This window comes from Schistocerca piceifrons, chromosome 6 (assembly GCF_021461385.2).
Source record: "Schistocerca piceifrons isolate TAMUIC-IGC-003096 chromosome 6, iqSchPice1.1, whole genome shotgun sequence".
Classification (NCBI taxonomy): domain Eukaryota; kingdom Metazoa; phylum Arthropoda; class Insecta; order Orthoptera; family Acrididae; genus Schistocerca; species Schistocerca piceifrons.
The window spans coordinates 540,741,286-540,766,817 of NC_060143.1; the positions used below are offsets into that span (position 1 = coordinate 540,741,286).

Genomic DNA, 25,532 nt, shown 5'->3' on the forward strand with positions numbered 1-25,532 from the left:
TTTTGACACTGTATCACACAGGTGGGTTGCAGTGAAATAGCGTGCTTATGGAATATCGTCTCAGTTATGTAACTGGATTTGTGATTTCCAGTCAGAGAGGTCACAGTTCGTAGTAATTGACGGAAAGTCATCGAGCAAAACAGAAGTGATTTCTGGCGTTCCCCAAGGTAGTGTTATAGGCCCTTTGCTGTTCCTTATCTATACAAACGATTTGGGAGACAATCTGAGCAGCCGTCTTAGGTTGTTTTCAGATGAGTAATAAAGTCATCAGAAGATCAAAACAAACTGCAAAACGATTTAGAAATGATATCTGAATGGTGCGAAAAGTGGCAGTTGACTCTAAATAACGTAAAATGTGAGATCATCCACATGAATGTTAAAAGGAATTTTTTTAAACTTGGGTTAAGCGATAAATCAGTCAAATCTAAAGGCCGTAAATACCTAGGAATTACAATACGAACAACTTAAATTCGAAGGAACACACAGAATATGTTGTGGGGAAGGCTATCAAAAGATTGCGTTTTATTGGCAGAACACTTTGAAAAAGTAACAGACCTACTAAGGAGACTGCCTACACTTCGCTTGTCCGCCCTCTTTTGGAATACTGCTGCGCGGTGTGGGATCCTTACCAGATAGAACTGACGGAGTACATCGGAAAAGTTCATAGAAAGGCAGCACGCTTTGTATTATCGCGAAATATGGGAGAGTGTGTCACAGAAATGATACAGGATTTGGGCCGGACATCATTAAAAGAAAGGCGTTTTTCGTTGCGATGGAATCTTCTCATGGAATTCCAATCACCAACTTTCTCCTCCGAATGCGAAGATATTTTGTTGACACCGACCTACATAGGGAGAAACGATCACCATGATAAAATAAGGGAAATCAGAGGTCATATGGAAAGATATAGGTGTTCGTTCTTTCCGTGCGCTCTACGAGATTCGTGTAATAGAAAATTGTGAAGGTGATTCGATGAACCCTCTGCCAGGCACATAAATGTGATTTGCAGAGTATGCATGTAGATGAAGCGACCGTAACTACTAAGACACGACACTCGTAATCTACAACCTTCCACCACTGTCCTCACCTATAACTCCTACATCAGTCTCACCCAGACTTATGCTAGTATTTCCTGGATCTCTACATCTGCTTCATTCTACCAATCGCTTGAAAACCTTGAAAGACATGTACAGTGGCACGGTTTCGCATCTGCCAAACCTCTCTCTAGGTCCTATACCAACTCATTATTTTCCCATAGTTATCTCACTCCTCAGAGCACCTTCACACTCAATATATTAATCGGTAATATCAGCTCCAGCACCCAATACACTGTCCACTAATCACCAACCCAGATTCCCCGCTCTGCCACTACACTCACATCTCTCTTACACGCAGATTCATGCCTTTTCCAACACCTCCAGCACTAAGTCAATCATCTTCTACCTGAAGTTCAGCTACCTACCACCGGAAATTTAACCACTTCTTATTACATGACAATAAAACTCATTCTAAGATATATCTTATTTGTAGTCCTTCACAACACTCGACTTCACTTAATGCATAGTTTTATCCCTCTTCCATCCTCCTCTCTTAGTAACTGTTGGCTACTCTATGCAGTTCAACGTGGACCCATTGAAACAGAGTGCGCGCAAAATAAAGTGACCAGCAACTGTGCAGTCGGCAGGTCAAGTGTGGGGAGAGCAATAGTGGGGGCAGTTGCGGGCATGCAGTGTAGGTGAAATGCCGAGTGCTGGAGAAGTGTCGCTCTAAGCTGAAGCCTACACTCACATTTTTTGCAAATATTAAGTGGAGGCTATCCACGCTCACAGTTCCATGGCAACCATCAAAAAACATCTACTGTCACCCCTTCTTCGGTTACTATCAAAAAACAATTCCGCTGAAAATGCAATAAAATCAGTGATTTATTTTCGCCTCACTTGTTAATCATTTTTAACTTTCACAGAAGCGCAGTTAGTGGTGAATTTTTAGTAAAACCTACATTTATTTCGTTGACATTTAAAAAAATTATTTTTTTTTGCCAAAATACAGCGGAGTTTACTTAATGTCACCTTATTTATGTAATTGTGCAATCGCAGTTGCGAGAGACTTTCGGAACAGTGGTTTATGAAAGTTATTACGTGAGGAACAGAGGACAAATAGCATCAATAGCTAATGAAAAAGCACATTTTTGGTACAAAAATAGACGTGTAGTGTCTTTACTTTTTTTTTTAGTCATCACTCTTCTGCTTAGTTTGATGCAGTACGCCACGAGTTTCTCTTCCGTGCCAACCTCTTCATCTCAGAGCAGCACTTGCAATTTATGTTCTCAGTTACGCGTATTTGCTGGATGTATTCCAAACTCTGTTTTCATTTACAGTTTTTACTCTCTATAGCTCCCACTAGTACCATGGAAGTTACTCTGATTTCTTAACAGATGTCCTACCATCCTGTCCTTTCATCTTCTCAGAGTTTTCCATATTCTTGTTTCGTGGTCGATTATGTGGAGAACATCCTCATTCATTACCTTTTCAGTTCACGTAATTTTCAACAGTCTTCTGTAACAGCACATCTGAAATGCTTCGATTCTCTTCTTCTCTGGTTTTCCCACAAGCCTTGTTTCACTACCATATAACGCTGTGACCCAAACGTATATTCTCAGAAATTTCAAGGCCTATGTTTGTTACCAGTAGGATTTTCACAGCCAGGAATGCCCGTTTTACCAGTGCTACTCTGCCCTTATGTCTTACTTGCTCTGTCCGTCATAGGTTACCATGCTCTCTAGGTAGCAGAATTCCCTAACTTCACCTATTTAGTGTCCCCAATCTTGATGTTAAGTTTCTGGTTATTCTGATTTCTGCTACTTCTCATTACTTTCGTCTTTCTTCGATTTACTCTCAGTCCATGTTCTGTACGCATTAGGCCGTTCATTCTATTCAGCAAATCATGTAATTCTTCTTCACTTACACTGAAGATAGCTCTCTCATCAGCGAATCTCATCATTGACATCCTTTCACCATGAATTTACTGCACCCTTGGACCTTTCTTATACTTCCGTAGTTGGCTTCTTCGATGTATAGACTGAACGGTAGAGGCGAAATATTGCGTCCCTGTCTTAGACCCTTTGTAATCCGAGCATTTCGTTGTTGATCGTCCACTCGTATTATTCCCTCTGGGCTCTTGTACATACTGTATATCACCCGTCTTCCCCTATTGGTTACCGTTATATTTTCAGAATTTCGAACGTCTTGCAACATTTTACATTGTCGAACGCTTTTTTCAGGCCGAAAAATCCTATGAACATGTCTTGATTTTCTTCAGTCTTGCTTCCATTACCAATGGCAACATCAGAATTGCCTCTCTCGTGCCTTTACCTTACCCAACGCCAAATCTATCGTCATCTAACACATCCTCAGTTTTATTTTCCATTCTTCTGTGTGTCATTCTTGTCAGCAACTTGGATGCATGAGCGGCTAAGCCTGTTGAGCGATAATTCTCGCGCTTATCGGCAATCTTCGAAATTGTGTGGATGATGTTTTTTCCGAAAGTGTGGTGGTATATCGCCAGACTCACACACACTACTCGGCAAGGCAAATAGTCGTTTTGTTGCCACTTTCCCCAATGTTTTTAGATATTCTGACGAATGTTATCTGTCCCTTCTGCCTTATTCGATCGCAAGGCTTCCAGATCTCTTTTGAATTCTGATTTTTATACTGGATCCCTTATCCCTTTTATTCTTGTTTCTTCTTGTGTCACGTTATCATACAAGAATTCCCCCTCATAGAGGCCTTCAGCGTATTCTTTCCACCTATCCGCTCTCTCCTCTGGATTTAATAGTGGAATTCCTGTTGCACTCTTAATGTTACCACCCTTACTGTTAATATCACGGAAGGTTGTTTTGACTTTCCCACATGCTGAGACAGTCCTTCCGACAATCATTTCTTCTCGATTTCTTCACATTTTTTCTGCAGCCATTTCGGCTTAGCTTACCTGCTCTTCCTGTTTATTTCAATACTAAGTGACTTGTATTCCTGTATTCCTGAGTTCCCCTGAACATTCTTGTACTTCTATCCTACATCAGCTGCGGTATTTCTACTGATACCCACGATTTCTTCGCAGTTACCTTCTTTATACCCATGTTTTTCTTTCCAAAATCTGTGATTCCCCGTTTTACAGATGTCCATTCCTCTTCAACTGATCTACCAAGTGAGCTATTCCTTATCGCAATACCTATAGCTTCAGAGAACTTCAAGCTTATCTCTTCATTCCTTAGAACTTCCGTATCCCATTTCTCTGCACATTAATTCTTCCTGACTCTTGAGCTTCAGCCTTCTCTTCATCAGTACCAAATTGTGGTTTGAGTCTATATCTGATGCTTGGTACACGTTACAATCTAGTATCTGACGTTGGAATCTCTGACTGACCCCGACTCACTGAAATGTTCCCGTATTACCAGGCTTTTTCCAAGTATCCCTCCTCCACTTGTGGTTCTTGAACAGTGTATTCGCTATTGCTAGCTGGACTTTATTGCAGCACTCAATTAGTCCTTGTCATCTCTCATTCCCAGTACAGAGCCTTTAGTTTTCCACAAGTCTTTCTTGTACTCCTTACCCTACAACCTCTTTCCAATCTCCCATGACTATTAGATTTTCATCTCCCTTTACATACTGAGTTATCCGCTCAGTATCCTCATATACTTTCTCTGTCTATTCACCTACGACTTGTGACGTCGGCATGTATACTTTAATTATTGTTGACGCTATTGGTTCGCTGTCAGTCCTGATGAGAACAGCTACGCCACTGAACTGTTGACAATAACTCATCCTTTGCCCTACCTTTATATTCATAACGAATGCTACTCTCGTTATACCCTTTCCTGCTGCTATTAATAATACCTTATCTGACCAGAAATCCCCTTTCTCCTTTCCTCTTCAATACACTGACCTCCACTATTTCTAGTTTGAGCCTTTACGTTCCCCTTTTCAAATTTTCTAGCTTCCCTACCACGTTTAAACTTCTGACATTCCACCCTCCTACTCCTAGAACGTTACCTTTTAGTTGATTATTCCATTTTTGTCTCGTGGTCATCCCCCCCACCCCCACCCCTCCTCTTTGCACTCCCTTTCCGGAGATCCGAGTGGTGGAAAGGTCCGGAATCTTGTCAATGTAAAGATCATGATGACACTTTTTGCAATTACAGGTCACATGTGCTGTGGATAGACATTGTATCTTTAATGCAGTGGTTTCCATTGCTTTCTACATCCTCATGCCGATGATCATTGCTGATTGTTCCGCCTTTAGATTCCAATCCCAAGGCGCATGGACTTTACTGAACCTGTATCCGCTACCCTGCCCTGTATGACAAGACCTTTGACAAAATGAAAGTGACATCTTATCGCAGAAGTCTTCGGTCGCGTTGTCGATGATTTTTATTCAAAATTTATGCTATGGCAGGATTCAAACCCGATCACTAATCAAACACGTTTACAATTTCAATATATTAGCTAAGTATGATACCCAGTGAACCGTGGTACTACTCAATTCTTAAGAAAGTCAAAAATTATAATCTCATCACAGTTATTTAAAGGAAATAGGAAGCCCGGTATCACTAGTGATGGACAAGCTTGTGATTGTTTTACAATTTTAATTTGACTCAAAACAGACTTTATTATAAACTTCAATTCGGACATTTGCCCTCTTACTGATGCAAAATACAAATCTTCACTTTAATTGAATTACACAAAATCATAGATAGTAGGCACGGTGAAATAATCAATCATAAAAAATCGTTCTTAGTTAACCATATCTCAAAAGACTAGTAGCACTATACACTCCCAACCCAAAGTTACACAGCCTCAAAATACAACTTCATTAAAAAAAATCTTAAAGCTTAATAAAACTGAACTGCCCACATAAAGGCCCACAGCGAAACATGCTTATACTAAAAATGCAAAGTGGGCCAACCAAGGTCGCAAAACTGGCACACAGGAAAAATAACAAGTTGCACATTAATTAAAGATACACAAATTACTAATATAAGTGTTAAATAAGAGTGGCTACTAATAACTCAACCAGTAAAATGACTTACTTAACAAAGTGGCCTCACTTAACTAACGGACATAATGACTCAGAATGATTCCCCTAATTGTACTTAACGTTAGAGAACAGCGTTAAGGCCCTTAGCAGGATTTGGAAGCAATAACGCCACGGCCGGCAGGCTCGTGCACAGGTTCACTAGCAGGCGGTATATATTTATATATAGTCCTACCGGTCTCACAATGAGCGGTCCTGACAAGAATCCATAACCGCACCGACGCCAGGAAACGAGCAGACTTAAATGACCTGCAGCACAAATAGATTGCAATGAAAAGAAGGTCAAATCGCAGCCACACTGGAATATATAATAAGCATGCCCCCAAATTCTTATGGAGCAATACTCTAACAGTACCCGTCTCCCAGTAAATTAGCAGGAAACTTAGAGAGCACTTGCAGTTGCCTTAAGGCACTTTCAACATAAAATAAACATACCAAATCCTGCTGTGACAAACGATTAAAGCATTAACTCTACGGCTGAACCTGTATTCGCTCCTCTGCCCTGTTTGACAAGGCCTTTGCCAGAATGACGGGTGACTTCTTATCACAGAATTCTTCGGTCGCATTGTCGATTTTTATTCAAAATTTATGCTGTGGCTGGATTCGAACCCGATCACTAATCAAACACGTTGACAGTTTCAATATATTAGCTAAATATGATACCCAGTGAACCGTGGTACTACTCAATTCTTAAGAAAGTAAAAAAAATACAATCTCACCACAGTTATTTAAAGGAAATAGGAAGCCCGGGATCACTAGTGATGGACAAGCTTGTGATTGTTTTACAATTTTAATTTGACTCAAAACAGACTTTATTATAAACTTCAATTCGGAGATTCGCTCTCTTACTGATACAATATACAAATCTGCACTTTAATTGAATTAAATAAACACGAATAAGAATCATATTTTGCGTCCGCAATCAAAATCATAGATTGTAAGTGTGGTGTCACCGCCAGACACCACACTTGCTAGGTGGTAGCCTTTAAATCGGCCGCGGTCCGTTAGTATACGTCGGACCCGCGTGTCGCCACTATCAGTGATTGCAGACCGAGCGCCGCCACACGGCAGGTGTAGAGAGACTTCCTAGTACTCGCCCCAGTTGTACAACCTACTTTGCTAGCGATGGTTCACTGACAAAATACGCTCTCATTTGCCGAGACGATAGTTAGCATAGCCTTCAGCTACGTCATTTGCTACGACCTAGCAAGGCGCCATTACCAGTTAGTATTGATATTATGAATAATGTACCGTCAAGAGCGATATTCACCATTAATGGATTAAAGTTAAGTATTCCACCAGCTACGTCCATTTCTCTAAATTCTAATTTCTTTTACCTGTTCCAGACCTCACGCCAGCCTGCGTGAGCTAAAACGCGTGCCTTCCGGTTTTCTCTTGTAACCCGGTGTTGGCTCTCCTGCCAACCACAACAGTAAGCACGGTGGAATAATCAATCATAAACAATCGTTCATGTTTAATCATATCTCGAAAGACTAGTAACACTATACACTTCCAACCCAAAGTTACACAGCCACATAATACCACGACTTCATTAAAAACCAAAGATCTTAAATGTTAATAAAACTGAAGTGCCACAAAAAGGTCTACAGCGAAACATGCTTATACTAAAAATGCAAAGTTGGCCAACCAAGGTCGCAAAACTGGCACACAGGAAAAATAACAAGTTGCACATTCATCACAGATACACAAATGATTAACGTAAGTGTTAAATAAGAATGGCTACTAATAGCTCAACCAGTAAAATGACTTACAGAAACGCTAATATTAACAAAGTGGCCTCACTTAACTAACGGACATAATGACTCAGAATGATTTCCAAATTGCACTTAAGTTTAGAGAACAGTGTTAAGGCCCACAGCAGTATTTGGAAGCAATAACGCCACAGCCGGCAGGTAATACGAGCGTTCACTCCCCACGGGTTGTGCACAGGCTCAGAAGCAGGCGGTATATATTTATATATAGTCCGACCGCCCTCTCAATTCGCGGTGCTGACAAGAATCCATAACCGCACCGACGCCAGGAAACGAGCAGACTTAACAAATGGCCTGCAGCACAAATAGATTGCAATGAAAACAAAGTCAAATCAGAGCCACACCGGAATATATAATAAGCATGCCCCCAAATTCTTATGGAGCAATGCTCTAACAGTACCCGTCTCCCAGTAAATTAGAAGGAAACTTAGAGAGCACTTGCAGTTGCCTTAAGGCACTTTCAACATTAAATAAACATAACAAATCCTGCCGTGACAAATGGTTAAACCATTAACTCTACGGGTGCCGGGCGCGTACACAACCGCAACCAGACCCAAAGCGGTCAATATGTCTTAAAACAAAATCTGCGTGAAAACCACTTAAAACACACATTCCACAGATGATGAGAAACGAAATGAGGAACATCAGCCTCCTTAAAATAGCCACTGTGGAACCAAGTTCAGAACCATCTGCGGCAGCTACCCATACCACAATAAGTTTCAATAACCTTCTTAGTTACACACAGAATAAAAGTCATACGTAACTTGGAGCTTGCAAATTACGAGCTGGGAAGCTGTTCAGCGTGAGACGTCGAACCCACCACAATTTTGCACGTCAAGGCGCTCAGTGATCGGCACCGTACATCTGACACGACAAAAGACAAGGGCGGAGAGCACGGCGAGGCCCATGCACCACGGTTAGGGACGCGGGCTTGTTTTCAACACAAGTTGACTCGTTGAACGTCGATCGGAGACTCTCTCGTCACACGTTCACCCGGAAAACCCGCCGGGGGGGAGCAGTCAAAGATAGCAAGACAGCCGAATATCGATATCAGCGATGCAAATAGAAGACCCTCCCGCCAATTGCCACAGCTCACTCAGCAACGTATTACGTATCACGCACCAGCGCAAAATCATAGCGACCACTACTTTTCATTGCAAACTTTCTCCAATTTCGCACTGTCTTACTTCAATGAAAATATCACAGTAACTATGACCATTAACGAAATAATGGGCACGTCATCATGAACCTGACATGTGAAGCTGTAAGTTAAACAAAAATATTTTTTATTTTACCAGATAGTTTCTGTAAGATCGTTTGAGAAAGACTGCACGGCATTCGCATCGATTCTGTCAGCACAGCGCGTCCCTAACCGGACGAAAGTGGACAAATAACATCGACATCCTCTTCGGAACATACGAACGAATTCGCTATGGAGTTTGGTCGAAAACTGGTCACTGCGCATCAGCATCGGCCACAGTATCCTACATTTCATTTCCGCAATGAACACGACCATTTATAAGCACCACCAGCGATATCAAAACCATCATCTCTGATTAAATTTTTTCTTCGCGTATGTGTAAATAGTATTTGGTTGACCTGATTGTTAAACAGTTTCTTCTCTAATGAGTTATCATCAGAACTGAAAATCAAGAAAAGACAGAAATGCCACATAACTACACGCATCCAAAAAAGTTTTGCATCACCCCAGTTACTGGAACTCCTGAAGCTATACGTTAACTGTGGATATTGTATCACCACAGACGCAGTGCCTTTGACTGTTCAGAGATGTCACATGTCACTAAACCCCCCCCCCCCCCGAAGATGTAAATAACCATGCAAGAGCAGCGTCTATTAGACAGAGGGGTCCGACAGCCGATCAGTTCCAGTCATTCTACCAGGAAGGAGGTACCCGGCTCGTGTTGTCTATAGTTCAACCATGCCTAGACGGTCAATACCGCGATTCGATCGGGTCCACATTGTTACTTTGTGCCAGCAAAGGCTCTCAACAAGAGAAGTGTCCAGGCGTCTCGGAGTGAACCAAAGCGATGTTGTTCGGACATGGAGGAGATGCAGAGAGACAGGAACTGTCGATGGCATGCGTCACTCAGGCCGCCCAAGGGCTACTACTGCAGTGGATGACTGCTACCTGCGGATTATGTCTCGGTGGAACCCTGACAGCAACGCCACCATGTTGAATAATGCTTTTCGTGCAGCCGCAGGACGTCGTGTTACGACTCAAACTGTGCGCAATAGGCTGCATGATGTGCAACTTGACTCCCGACGTCCTTGGCGAGGTCCTCCTTTGCAACCACGACACCACGCAGCGCGGTACAGATGGGCCCAACAATATGCCGAATGGAACGCTCAGGATTGGCATCACGTTCTCTTCACTGATGAGTGTCGCTTATGATTTCAACCGAACAATCGTTGGAGACATGTTTGGAGGCAATACGGTCAGGCTGAACGCCTTAGACGCACTGTCCAGCGAGTGCAGCAAGTTGGAGGTTCCCCGCTGTTTTGGGGCGGCATTATGTGGGCCTGGCGTACGTCGCTGATGGTCATGGAAGGTGCCGTAATGGCTGTACGATACGTGAATGCAATCCTCCAACCGATAGTGCAACCATATCGGCAGCATACTGGCGAGGCATTCGTCTTCCTGGACGACAATTCGCGCCCCCACCGTGCACATCTTGTGAATGACTTCCTTCAAAATAACGACATCGCTCGACTAGAGTGGCAGGCAAGTTTTCCAGACATGAAGCCTATGGAAAATGCCTGGGATAGATTGAAAAGGGCTGTTTATGGACGACGTGACCCACCGACCACTCTGAGGGATCTATGCCGAATCGCCGTTGAGGAGTGGCACAATCTGGACAAACAGTGCCTTGAGGAACTTGTGGGTAGTATGCCATGACTAATACAGGCATGCATCAATGCAAGAGGACGTGCTACTGGGTATTAGAGGTACCGGTATTTACAGCAATCTGGATCATCACCTCTGAAGGTCTCGCTGTATGGTGGTACAACATGCAATGTATGGTTTTCATGAGTAATTAAAAGGCGGAAATGAGGGTTATGTTGATATCAATTCCAATTTTATGTACAGGTTCTGGAACTCTCTGAACCAAGGTGTTGCAAAACTTTTTTTGATCAGTGTATCAAATCTGAAGTCACAAAAATATTAAGAAAAGCAAGTCAAAAGCAACACATCCAGTTGTTATTTTATGTTTAATAGTAAAATTTGCATTTTTTTATCTTTCAGAATTTTTACTTTTGATGGTGATTCAATAGAGTCGAAACGGGTTAACTGCCAAATAACCATATGCGATCAAAACGTTTGTAACTTTTTTCTGGCAGATTAAAAGTGTGCCCGCAAAAAACTCGAACCTGGGTTCTTTCCCTTTAGGGGGCAAATGCTCTGCTGTCTAAGCTATCCAAGCACGACTCGCTACCCGTCGTCAGAGCCCTACTTTCGGCAGTGCCGCATCTCCTACCTTCAAAGCACCACCACACAAATCTCCTGCATACCTTGAGGGACTAGCACTCTTGGAAGAAAGGATATAGCCAGAGAGTAGGGGATTGTTTCCAACGCGAGTTTTCACTTTCTAGTGGAATGGGCCGCTGATTGAAACACCGTAACATATGAAATCTGTGTGCCAGACCGGGACTCGAACTCTGCATGGGTCGTCAATGGCCCTTGCATGGCTCAGTCGGTAAGAAGGCAGAGAGAGGTTCTTAGTTCGACTGCCAGTATGGTATACAGTTTCAGTGTAGCAGGCAGATTCAAATAAAAGCACTCTGTTCTGCAGAGTCAAAACTCACTCTAGGACACGATTGTGAATGGAAGAATGTACACTCACGGAAAAAAAATCAAAACACCAAGAAGCAGTCGTGCGACATAAGTGAAAGTTGGTAGCCGTATTTCTACACTGAAGAGCCAAAAAAACTGGTACACCTGCCTAATATCGAATAGGGGCCCGCGAGTCGCAGAAGTGCGACAACAAGACCTGGCATGGTCTTGACTAACGTCTGGCGTAGTGTTGGAGGGAATTGACACAATGAATCCTGCAGGGCTGTCCATAAACCCGTAAGAGTACGACGGGGTGGAGATCTCTTCTGAACACCACACTGAAAGGCATTCCAGACGTGCTCAAAGATGTTATTGATTGGGGAGTTTGGTGGCCAGCGGGAATGTTTAAACTGAGAATAGAGTTCCTGAAGCAACTCTATAGCTATTCAGACCATATGGGATGTCGTATTGTCCTGCTTCAATTGTCCAAGTTCGTCCAAATGCACAATGGACGTGAATGGATGCAGGTGATCAGAGCGGATGCTGTACGCAATTAACACCTACCAGAGTCTATCTAGACGTATCAGGGGTCGCATATCACTCCGACTGCGCACACCCCACACCACTACAGAGCCTCCACCAGCTTGATCAGTCCCCTGCTGACATGAAGGGTCCGTGGATCCATGACGTTGTCTCCATACCTCCACACGTCCATCAGCTCTGTATAATTTTAAACGAGACTGGTCGGGCAAGGGAACAAGTTTCCAGTCATCAACAGTCCAATGTCGGTGTTGACGAGCCCAGGAAAGGAGTAAAGATTTGTGTCGTGAAGTCATCAAGGGTATAGGAGTGGGCCTTCGGCTCCGAAAGCCCATATGGATGATGTTTCGTTGTCTGGCTTGCACATTCACGCTTGTTCATGGCCCAGCGTTTAAATATGCAGCAATGTACGGAAGGATTGCATTTCTGTCACGTTGAACGATTCTCTTCAGTCGTCGTTGGTCCCGTTCTTGCAGGATCTTTCTTCGGCCGCAGCGAGTTCCGAGATTTGATGTTTTACCGGATTCCTGATATCCACGGTACACTCCTGAGATGGTCGTACAGGAAAATCCCCACTTCATCGATACCTCGGAGATGCTATGTCCCATCGCTCATACGCCGACTATAACCCCATGTTCCAACTCACTTAAATCTGGATAGCTTGCCATTGTAGCAGCAGCAACCCATTTAGCAACTATATAGGCGTTGCCGACCGCAGTTACGTATTCTGCCTGTTTACATATGTCTATATTTGAATACGCATGCCTTACCAGTTTGTTTGGCGCTTCAGTGTACATCTGAAAGATGATGTCTGTTCATATTTCACGTCAGTCGCATAGAAATCGCGGTAGAAGTGCCAGTGAGGTTGCAAAACAGATTTGCTTTAAATACCACGCTATAAAGTTTGTGAGCGATAGTTACCTTTGAGATTAGAATTGGAGAGTTGATGTTAGTCAATAATGCCTTCAAGGCAACAAAGACGACAATATCAACGCCGCACTTAGTCTGATCAAGGTCGTGTACTAGAGCTACGACAAGCTGAATGTTCCTTCCGCGATATTGAAGAAAGACTTGAGAGGAATATAGCCACTGTACATGATTGCTGGCAGCGGTGGTCACAAGAACATACCGTCGCAACAAAACCAGGCTCCGGACGGCCACGTGGCACAACCGAGAGGGAAGACCATCGTGCTCGGTGTGTGTCTGTAGCACAGCATCTGCAGCAGCTGACACCACAGTGTCAAAACGAACTGTTACAAATCATTTTTAAATCAACACACCGCCATTTGACTGTATTGTTGTTTCTTTAATTGCGACCAAGGTTTCGGCCTTTAATGCCATTTTGCTGATTGTGTTACTAACATATTTAGTGATCTTTTTGCAAGAAGATAATTTTACATCTGGCATTTCGTTGGGAGCGAACATTTTTCTTAATTTATGGTCAGTTTTGAGTCTGATGTCCTGCATCATATGTTGATGACATAATCATAATCACTTGAAAATGGCATAATAGGCCGAAACCTGGGTCGAAATTACATAAACAACAATACAGTTTAATGAAGATAAGCTCATTTAAAAGTTATTGTATGACTGTCGTTTTGCAACATTAAAAACTATTTGTTACAAATCATTTACTTCAATGGCAGCTCCAAACCAGACGATCTGTACCGTGCATTCCAGTGACCCCAAACCACTGCCATTTGCGACTTCAGTGGTATTAAACGAGAGCACATTGGAGTACAGGGCGGAGGTCTGTTGTTTTCTCTGATAATAGCTGGTTCGGCCTCGGTGCCAGTGAAGGCCGTGTTTGTTAGAAAGAGGCCAGATGACGAACTGCAGCCAGCCCTTCTTTGTGCTAGATACACTGGATCCACACCGCGATTTATGGTTTGGACTGTGTTTTCGTATGCCAATAGGAGCACTCTCGTCATTATCCTACGCACCCTGACTGCAAATTTGTACGTCATTTGGTGATTCGACCTGCTGCTTTGCCATCAAGGAACAGAATTTCAGGTAGTGTTGGTTCAAATGGCTCTGAGCACTATGGGACTTAATATCTGAGGTCATCAGTCCCCTAGAACTTAGAACTACTTAAACCTAACTAACCTAAAGACATCACACACATCCACGCCCGAGGCAGGATTCGAACCTGCGACCGTAGCAGTCGCGCGGTTCCGGACTGAAGCGCCTAGAACCGCTCGGCCACCACGGCAGGCTCAGGTAGTGTTTTCCAACAGGATAACGCTCTCCCACATACCGCTGTTGTAACCCAGCATGCTCTACAGAGTGTCGAGATGGTCGCTTAGCCTGCTGGAACATCAGATCTGTCTCCAGTCGAGCACGTAGAGGACAACATCGGACGACAACTCCACCAGCGTGATTCACATATCAGCGTTAACAGTCCCAGTACTAGCAGACGAAGTGCAACAAGCATGGAACTCCGTCCCAAAAACAGACGTCCAGCGTCTGTACCCCTCCGTTTATCATTCAGGCTGTTACACCGGCTATTAATGTGTCACTAATTTACATTTTCAGTGGTTTATTTTATGCTGTGAACTTGCAGTGTTGTTGTTGTTGTGGTCTTCAGTCCAGAGACTGGTTTGATTCAGCTCTCCATGCTACTCTACCCTGTGCAAGCTTCTTCATCTCCCAGTACCTACTGTAACCTACATATATCTGAATATGATTAGTGTATTCATCTCTTGGTCTCCCTCTACGATTTTTACCCTCCACGCTGCCCTCAAATGCTAAATTTGTGATCCCTTGATGCCTCAGAATAAATCCTACCAACCGATCCCATCTTCTAGTCAAGTTGTGCCACAAATGTCTCTTCTCTCCAATTCTATTCAATACCACCTCATTAGTTATGTGATATACCTATCTAATCTTCAGCATTCTTCTGTAGCACCACATTTCGAAAGCTTCTATTCTCTTCTTGTCCAAACTATTTATCGTCCAAGTTCCACTTCCATACATCGCTATACTCCATACAAATACTTTCGGAAACGACTTACTGACATTTAAATCTATACTCGATGATAACAAATTTCTCTTCTTCAGAAACGCTTTCCTTGCCATTGCCAGTCTACATTGTATATCCTCTCGATTTCGACCATCATCAGTTATTTTGCTCCCCAAATAGCAAAACTCATTTACTACTTTAAGCGTTTCATTTCCTAATCTAATTCCCGCAGCATCGCCCGAATTAATTCGACTACATTCCATTATCCTCGTTTTGCTTTTGTTGATATTCATCTTATATCCTCCTTTCAAGACACTGTCCATTTCGTTCAGCTGCTCTTCCAGGTTGCTCTTGCAGTGTTAATCACTTAAATACGCTACCTATACAGAGACATTCCACAATTTCACTACTCTACATTAATTATTTTTTTGTGTTACATTCTCTGTCAGTGTATCTCACGTAGAGCGCATCGTTCTGCTTGACAATGTGAAATTTAGTGGTGTATCTTAACGAAAATCTTGTACTTTTAAAAACAGGATTTTTAAATCTGTTTTAAGTCACTAAAAATTTTATTAAACATCTAAAGCTTTTGCATCAAGGGTTGTTGGTTGGTTAGTGGGGGGGGGGGGGGGGAGGAGGGGACCAAACAGGTAATCGGTCCCACATGAAGAGTGGTTTTAGTCTCTGTGATCCTGATTGCTCGTGGGGAATCGAAATTTAAGAAAATAGGAAACTTTGTATTTATTGTCGCTGCTATGAGTGTGCTTTCGAATTAAGATTCTGCATAATTTATTAGCTACAAGATTATGATTTATTTACCATTCAAGACAATTCGTCTCAATCGTCTCTAGACCGACCCTTTCATTTCTGTTGCACTGCAGGTGATGACCGCGGAAGCCACCACCGTGCTGCCTGCTTGGCTGGACAAGCAGTTCGCAGAGACTTCGCTGAAGGAGAGCGACGCGTCCAGAGACTTGAACGTCACCTCGGTCACTGTGCAGAGGGCGACGGCTATAGGCGACAACTACCTCAGCGACGTCTACCGCATGACCGTCGAGCTGGAGCGCAACGCCAGTCCCTATGGCAGCTCCCTGTCGCTGATCATCAAGTGCCTCCCGACGGGAGAGGTGATGCAGAAGTTGGTGCAGGAGATACAAGCCTTCGAGCACGAGACTCGCATGTTCTGCGAGACCATTCCCGCGATGTCACAAATCCTGGAGAAGGCGGCACCCGGTAAATACACGCAGCTGTCTGCCAAGCGTTTCGCCTCTGGGAAGCAGCCGGTCAGCTATCTGGTTCTCGAGGACTTGAAGGCCAGAGGGTTCTCGCTGGCGAAGAGGTGCAGCGGACTCGATTTGGCGCACTCCAAACTCGTTGTCAGGAAACTGGCTGAGTTCCATGCAGCCTCCGTCAAGCTGTTCGATCAGGACCCATCGGCTCTGGACAACTACCTGGTCTTCAAGTTGTTGCACGAACCTACGGCGCAGCAACTGGAGACCTTCTTGAAACAGGGCTGCAGGTTACTTGCGGATCAGTTGGACACGTTAGACGGATCGTTCTCAAAGTATGCGCCGAGGATACGAACTCTCGCAGAAAGCATATTTCCACGGCTAGCTGACTTGACGCAGCGGAAGGGAAAGTTTCGTGTGCTAACCCACGCAGATACATGGGTCAACAACATCATGTTCAGATACGCTGCAGGAGTCGTCCAAGACGTGGTCCTTCTCGATTTCCAGTTGTCTTCCTACAGTTCACCTTCGATTGACTTGCAATATTTTACTCACACAAGCCTTACGGAAGAAGTGTACGCCAATCATTTAACAGACCTTCTGAAGGAGTACCACAGCCATTTAATCGAGGTGATGAACGATATTGGTATCAGTACGGACAAACAGATATCCTTTGAGGAGCTACTGGCGGACTTCGAGGCGCAAGCACTGTACGCTGTTTACTCGGCGGTAGCGGTACTGCCAATCGTGCGCACTCAAGACGAAACTAGATTCGATGTGGAAGCGTCTCTGAACGAAAGTGACAGTGCTGCCAACAGAAACACCTTCGCGAGCGCTCAGTATATGCAGGCTATAAAATAAATGCTGCCAGAATTTGAAAAGAGAGGCCTGCTGTAGTCTCCCTGTTGCGTGTCATAAGCAACTCACTCAGGATGGACGATTTTCGCCATCTAGATTTGCCCCCCCAATTTGTCCATTGCCTCCACTACGCTCATTTCGTTAAGAAAGAGGAGAAACGTAAGTTACCCAACTTAATATGAAAGACGCTCTTGAATGTTCTTGATTGTAGCACATGTCACCCAAGGTGTACTATGAGTGTGTTACAGCTTGAACAGCTTCAGACAGCTCGTTGAAAACTACCTGCATACATGTCACGTCACGACTGCAGACAGACCCCACTCCACAATGGGTTCCACTGTTTGCGTCAGCATGGTTCCATGACATGAGGGACAGATTTTTACACTCTGAACTCCTGTCGATTTCGGATGCACTGTGTAGTTGTTTAAGACTGCTTTTGTGCTTACTTGATAGACTCAATGTGGATAATGCTGCGGAAGTATCTACTTCCTTGTATTCGACGACTGGACTATACATGTTTTGTCTGAGTTTTCTGTCCCAGTAACTGATCAACGTGAAAATAAATCTGTCTGGTGCAGACACAATAAATTTATATTTGAAATGGTTATAGCAAATATATTTCTCAGAATCAGAAACCTTGTCTCCTTTACCTCTTAGTTGTAAGCTAATGTAATATCCAGTAAAACATAAGTGACCAGTTCAAGAGTTGTTTAACCATCTTCTTTAAAAGAGAACTGCTCTGTAACTTCATTCGTGTGTTTTGCCAGTCCTCTACTTGACCTTCCAGCTACCAATGCAATTCTTAAAAATCTAAAGAACATACTTACTATGTAATTAAATAATATGGCAACGGAATGCTGCCGATGGCACCTGCGACCCGTCACGAAGTTTGTAAGAAAACAAGATACATTATATAATTTGATACTGTTTTATTATTATAATCTTTTAACTATTTATTATTTGCTTTTACATACCTTTTACAACATTGTGAAATTCCACCTCTTATTCCTTTTTCAACCATTAGAAGCATATCATAAACATAGACATGTTTTTCTAAGATTTTAAAAACATCCTGTAACAATAACGGATCAGTTTTAAGATATAAATCATGATATTCACCAAGATTTTTACTATTGAATTTTTCCCAAACTAATTTTGCATGTTCATAATCTTCATCACTTAGGTCACTATCATTTAATTCACTATAAAATTTATCTTTTGTTGGTAATTGTGTTTCTTCCAATTTTTTCCAAGAATCCATGTAATCATATGGATGAACGCCTTTTCTAATTACTAGATTAAATAATTCTGGAGAAAAATACTTTTTCAATTTTTTTTATTTGTGTTTTCCTTAATTTTGATGATAGTTTATCAAGTGAAGAAGCCATAAATCTAAATGTATCAACAAATCTCATTATTAAAATTTTTGTATGCTTACTAAAAGTAAAATATTCATTTTCATTGTTTGGTAATAATTCTATTTCTTTTACAGAAAGATGTGAATATAACCAGATAAATTATATAAATTACACATATCACATAATGGAGGAATATATTTTCCAGTTAAATGATCATGATGATGTACTTTTTTATTCTTTTTCGTATAAGGACATTTACATAGTGTACAAACTCTAGATTTAATGTATATTTTGTATTCATCAAGATCTAGTGGTTTCATTTCTTCAATTTCACAATTTCTTCAACTTCTTGTTTAATACATTCTATAAATATTTTATGACAATTTGGACATCTATAAACAACAGGATCTTTATAATTTCCATATATATATTTAATATAATAACAAAATCCACATGGTTCATGTTTATGATATTTCACTGCATATGCTGTTTTGGGATTTAGTTCACAATTATCCAGTTTTAAATGTAAACTTTCAATATCAACATAAATAACAAATGGAACTTTTTGTGTAAATCGATAATTTTGAAAAAAATATGTAAATTCTCCTTCACCTGGGATTTCAACATTTAATGGTTTGTTAGTTAAACAATTTTTTGTATGCTCCTCTAATTTATGTTTACTATTAAAATGTAGTAAACATAAATCACAAATAAATTTTACTTCAGTATGTTTACTCATTTGACTTGGTACAAGTCTCAAATAATTTTTTATATAACAATAATGTGAATTATTATCTTTCTTGAAATAAAGTAGATTTACATGTTTCTCCTTTTTAGATTTTGTTATTGTTTATGGATACACTTGACAATTTTCATCTTCAACATTAAATGAATAAACGTTAATAGATACATTAATTATATTTTCTATTTTTGAAATATGATCAACTAATACAGGAAATTCAATATTTTCAAGTTTTTTATTAAGATCAAATCCAACATTTTTATATTTTGTCATTCTATCAGAATGATCATCTACAGGAACCAAAACTGATTTTATAGACCACAGAAAACATGTTTGATCATTATTTTTCACATTAATACATGCTTTTTTATTTTTAATATTATCTGGAAAATCAACTAAGTAATCTATATCGTTTTTCTATCTCTTGGTTTCTGGAAAATATTTGTAGAAAATGGAAATATTCCTATTAATGGTTTATCTCCTTTAGTTAGAAAAACGTCATCAAATGGTACCTTTTTCCACAGATTTTCACTTAATTCAGCTTTATTATTTTTAACAATATTTGTTTGATTATCACTTACTTCTTCAGGTATATAAATATTGACAATATTTTTATATTTTTTCCTTACTTCAGTTAAATAATTTTAATGATTTTCACTTACATCAGATGAATTATTACTTTAAACAATATTTGTGTTATTTTCAGATGAAATAATTTCACTTACTTCAGGTGTGTTACTTCTAACAATATTTGGGTGATTACTAATAATAATTCAACGATTGCTAATAATAAATCTAATTAAATCAGCTTTATGTAATCTTGAATAACCTCATAAATTATTTATTTTACAAATATTCGAAGTCTTACAACAGTATGTTGTTGTACTTGATAAGCAACTTGTTCTAGTTGAACAGCAATGTTTCTTTCCATTTTGCACTTTTATTTATTACAAAAAATTTATTAGATTTCAAAAAATATTTTTTTCAATAAAGTGATAATTGTGTAATATATGGATAAGGATATTAATCAGAAGGAGAATTAGTTTAACAATCAATTAGTTTTAGACAATTAGTTTAACAATCAATTAGTTCATGTGCAATTAGTTTATTATTTAGTTCAACAATAAAATAGTTTTTAAACAATTGTTTAACAATCAATTATTTTTTAAACAATTAGTTTAGCAATCAATTAGTTAGCTCTTGTATTTATTACCAAAAATATCATTAGATTTTTGAAAATCATTTTTATTAAATAAAAATCATAATTATTTAATAGATGAATAGATAAATAATCATAAAGGATTATTACTTAAAATTGAAACTTTCAGATTAGTAATATGTTCTATGGTACATTTCATACATTTATTATTGTGTTTATCTTCATGTGATGGGTTCATATAAAAACAATCTTTGATTTCGTGATAAATTTGCATTTTGTTTCCTTAAAATAATATTTAGCAATTCTTTTTCAACATACACAATTAATTCGATTTTTATTGTAATTTTCTAAATGTTTATTTAAACATGGTCTACAAATAGTTCTAGAACCATCTTTTGTATACTTTTGTAAAGTGAAATTATCAATAGATCTTTCTGTATTACAATATTAACAAAATTTAGTTTTCACAAAACAATCTTCTTGAACTTGAATATGCTCCATTTATATAGAAACAAATTTATTAGGATTATAAAAAAGTAAATTTTAATAATGTTTTAAATTTTAATAGTTTTTATAAATTTTTAAATTTTAATAGTTTTTATAAATTTTAAAATTTTAATTTTAAGTTATAGATATAAATTATTTAAAAATATGATACATTAGAATCATAAGAATCATCTTTAGATTCATAGTTCTAATTTCTAAATTGTCGATTTCTATCAAATAAAGGATTAAAAGAGCTTGTAGTTACTGGTAAAGAATCAAAAAGATTGAGCGAAAGATCTAATTATATTTACTGGTAAGGAATCAAGTGCTGTCATTATGTCAACTAATGTTGGTTCTTTATTTTTAGTAATACTTCTACAAAGTGGACAATTTTCATTTTCCTATAACCATTTATCAATACATTCTTTATGAAAAATATGTCTGCAATTTGTTTTGACAAATTGATTCATACTTTCAACACTTAAACAGATAGGGCAATCAATATCTTTTTCACACACCTCAATTAGTTCATAAGTATCTTTTTCTTTAGCTTGCATTTCATTTTCGTGCTCCAATTAAAGAAATAATTTTTATTAGATTTATAAAAAGTTAAATTCTCTAATGTAATTTAATCATAAATACAAATTACAATTTTCACATAATATTTATTTTTGCAAAACTAATAAAAAATATTTCTCTTAAATAGAATCGATTATAGATATGTTCAAAAACAAGCTTATATAAAACAATAACAAGTTTTCATGATTATTGATGAAGAAAATAATCCTTGGTTTAAAACTAAGGATGTGGCTGAGATTTTAGAATACAAAAACACAAATAATGCAATATTTGAACATGCTGACTCAGAAGATGAAGCAAATTTTGCTAATATTTTGAGTATCGCATTTTGCGAGTCCACATCAAGAATTGATATACAAACTGTTTTCATCAATGAATCTGGATTATATTCTTTAATTTTGAAAATCAAATTAAGGCGAAGCTAAACAATGTAAAAAATGAGTTACTCGTGAAGTTTTATACCACAATTAGAAAACATGGTGAATATAAGTTTAGAAAAGAGATATTGATACTTATAAACATCAAATAAAACACAAAGGATATTGTATTAAATAACTAAAAAAGAAAGGAAGAAATTAAACACAGAAATAGTTCAATTACAAAATGATAGAACTAAAATGAAAAATGATCATATTTAAATTTTGAGAGAAACAGGTAGTATTGCTTCAGAAATAATAGGTAAATAAATAAAGAAATAAATAGTTTTAATGAAAACTTTCAACCAACATTCAAAATTTTAAAACTATTTGATGATGAATGTGACTATAACTATTATGTCATTAGAACACAACAAAAATATTTACAGAAACAACTATATAAAATCGAAGATAGACATCTATATTGTGAAGATATGTTAAGATTGAATTATAATTCTAATTCAATAAATCTGTATCAAAGTATGAAAGAGAATTTAAGGATTGTGTTTTATATGAACTATTTAAATATTTCGAATAACTATACACAAGAACAATTGATTAATAATATAAAATAAAAATGCTTTATCAAAGTCAACTTTTATAAAAAGCTTCATAAAACTGAACTTTTATAAAATTTCTTTATCTTTATTTACCTAACTATTATGTGAATTATCAAAACCTAACCATTTAACATAAACTTTATTATCTTTCTTTTTTAAAACTTTTTCAACCAAGTATACATCAGGATATATTAGTTTCTGTAGTTCTTGTTCATAAAAATTTCCTTTTATATCTTGTAATTTATATGTAATTGGATTGGAATAAATAACATCTTCAATTTCAAATATATCTGTTGACCAATTAGCTGTATATCGTTTTTCAAGTTTAAGTTTACTAATTCTAACTTATCACCTATTTTAAATTTAGCTTACTCATTAGCGTCAGCTGAAGCAGACTTTAGTCTGTGCCTAGATATACTGTTACTTATTTTTAATTTTTTTTAATTAACTTCTATTGGTTTCATATTTATTGTAGAATGTTTTGTGTTATTGTATTCATCAATGACATTTTTAACTAAATTTCTCCATTTATAATCACCTTGTAAGGGAAATTTCTTCCACATTTCTTCTTTAAGTGTTTTGTTAAATTGTTCACCAACAGATGCTTTTAATTCTGAAAAAGTTGAATGATGATTAATGTTATATATTTTTAATAATTCTTTAAATTCTTTATTATGAAATTCTTTACCATTATCTGTTTGTAAATTACGTGGCTTTCTAACTATGAAAATTTTTTCGAATTCATCAACTATATTTTAAGCTGTTTTGTCTTTAATAGGAACAGCAACCGTATGTTTTGCGAAAACATCAATAACAATAAATATTTATATCCTTTACTTATTTTAGAAATACCTTTTAAATTTCCTGAATCTATTTCAACTAAATCAGCTTCCAATAAATCAACTATATTAAAAGAAATAACATTTCTTCTAAATTCTTTCTGATTGGTTTATGTAGTTCATTTATTATATATGCACGAATGTTATTTAAACCTCCACCAGCACTTACAGAATTTTTTTAACAAATTTGCTCTTGTTAGATTTACATATTGTAGAAAGACGTTGAATTCTTTGTGTTTCAATTTTTAGTTGTTACTCTATGTGGATTGTGTGTATCAGTAAACTTTTTACACTTGAAACAATAAGTATGATTATCATGTGGAGTATGATTTTGCATTTATATACCTAAAAATTTATTAAATTTTTAATTTTAAATTATTTCACCAAATACACTTATGTTTACATCTACAGGAACAGTTTCAACAGAATCTTTCAGTACTACAGTTATAAAAGTTGATTTATGTACTATTATTGATTGAATATTATTATTTACTTTATATAGGTTGACAGTTACACTGACTGATATATAAAAACCATCAAAGATTAAATCTCTGTTTATATTTTTACCAGCAATAATAATTCTTTAAGTATGAAATCATATTCAAAATTATACATTTTTGGTTCATCAGCTGTCATAAAAATAATTTCAATTATTTGTTTATCACATACTTTTTCCTTAAGATTACTTAACTGTTCTAGGTATGGTATTCAATCTGTTTTTGAGAAATAATCTGAAAATGCTTTTTCTGCTTCCTTTATTGTAAAGAATTTCTTAAAAGTGTTGTAGTTATCTTGATGAATCTGATAAATTTTTCCCTTAAATTGTGTGTTGGTGGCATAGTTATTAAATTGTGTTAGAATGCTCGTGTATTCTGGTTTTGTATCATAATCTTAGTAGAAACAAAGTTTTCCCTCAAGAAATGTGGAATATTAATCAGCGAAATAGTTTTCTTAAATCATGTGATGCATTTCTAGATTTTACACGAATTACTATACTAAACCAGATATTGATATTAATCCATTTAGTTTTATAACTAATTATCCAGGTCATCAATATGACATGCAGAAAGAATGTTGTAACTACACAGAATACTACTATGAAGCTTTGTGCAAATTCTAATGACAAAATTCCAAATAATACACTTGCTTATGTAATTATGTATGGTAAAAAGAATCTTACATATGATGCACAACATAGAATACTTACTGAAAATTTTTAAATATTAACATTTGCTTCTGTATAAATGAATGAAAAACTTAAAAAATGTATAAAAGCGTTAACTTCATGTTTATATACATTTCTGAAACATTTTAAGAAGTATAGAAAAAATAAAAAATAAAATTTTAATACAATTTACTTTTCTTAAATAATATACTTTAATTAATTTACTCTTGTTGTAAGTAATTTAGTTACATTCAAAAAGTAGCTGAAAGTAAAGTAATTTTCTTAGCTGTCTGATTTAGATTTTTTTAAAAACCAAGGTCCAAAAATTTAGAGACTGAAATCATATATCCATCATCTCTATAATCTTATGGCAGCTAAAGCAGAAAGTAAATAATTTTGTATACGTATTCATAAACATAGTTTTAAAACACACTTTTTCACAGAACTCAAAATCAGAAAATTTTTGGGGCTAAGAAAAAGTTATAAAAAATGCTTTTTTGAAAATTTGTTTTAAAAATAATTTTAAAATACGCGTTTTTCACTAAAGTCAAATTTTTGGATCTAAGAAAATGATGTAAAAAAAGTTTTTTTAAATCGTTTTTTAAAATAATACTTCATTCACTAATTTAGTTAATTACATTACATTCACCTATGTGAAACGTATATAAAATAAATGATTTTTTATTATAGCTATTATTATATTCTTTTATTATATTATATTATTATTAGGTAAAAGTGATAGTAGATTGTTTTTGTATATTATGGAACATTAGATCAGTCTTATGGAAAATAAAAAATTGTGTTTGTTAGCTAGTAATTTTTTATTTTTTATAAGATTGGTCTAGTGGTCCATAATATACAAAAACAATCTACTCGGGTAGGTTAGAAAATTTAAAAAGGGAAATGGTTAGGTTAAAGTTAGATATAGTGAGAATTAGTGAATTTCGGTGGCAGGAGGAACAAGACTTCTTGTCAGGTGAATAC

The 25,532-nt window shown here is 37.6% G+C and overlaps 1 protein-coding gene across 1 annotated transcript; it reads left to right on the forward strand.

Annotated features, from left to right (window-relative positions):
* The first annotated feature begins 16,041 nt into the window (after positions 1-16,041).
* Positions 16,042-17,601, forward strand: LOC124803447. The gene has a single exon (XM_047264633.1). It carries the CDS (start codon positions 16,042-16,044, stop codon positions 17,245-17,247), a length of 1,206 nt encoding a protein of 401 aa, XP_047120589.1. The 3' UTR covers positions 17,248-17,601.
* Positions 17,602-25,532: the final 7,931 nt, after the last annotated feature.

Coding starts and splice junctions, on each gene's coding strand:
- LOC124803447 (XM_047264633.1), top strand. CDS start 16,042: ATGACCGCGGAAGCCACCACCGTGCTGCCTGCTTGGCTGGACAAGCAG.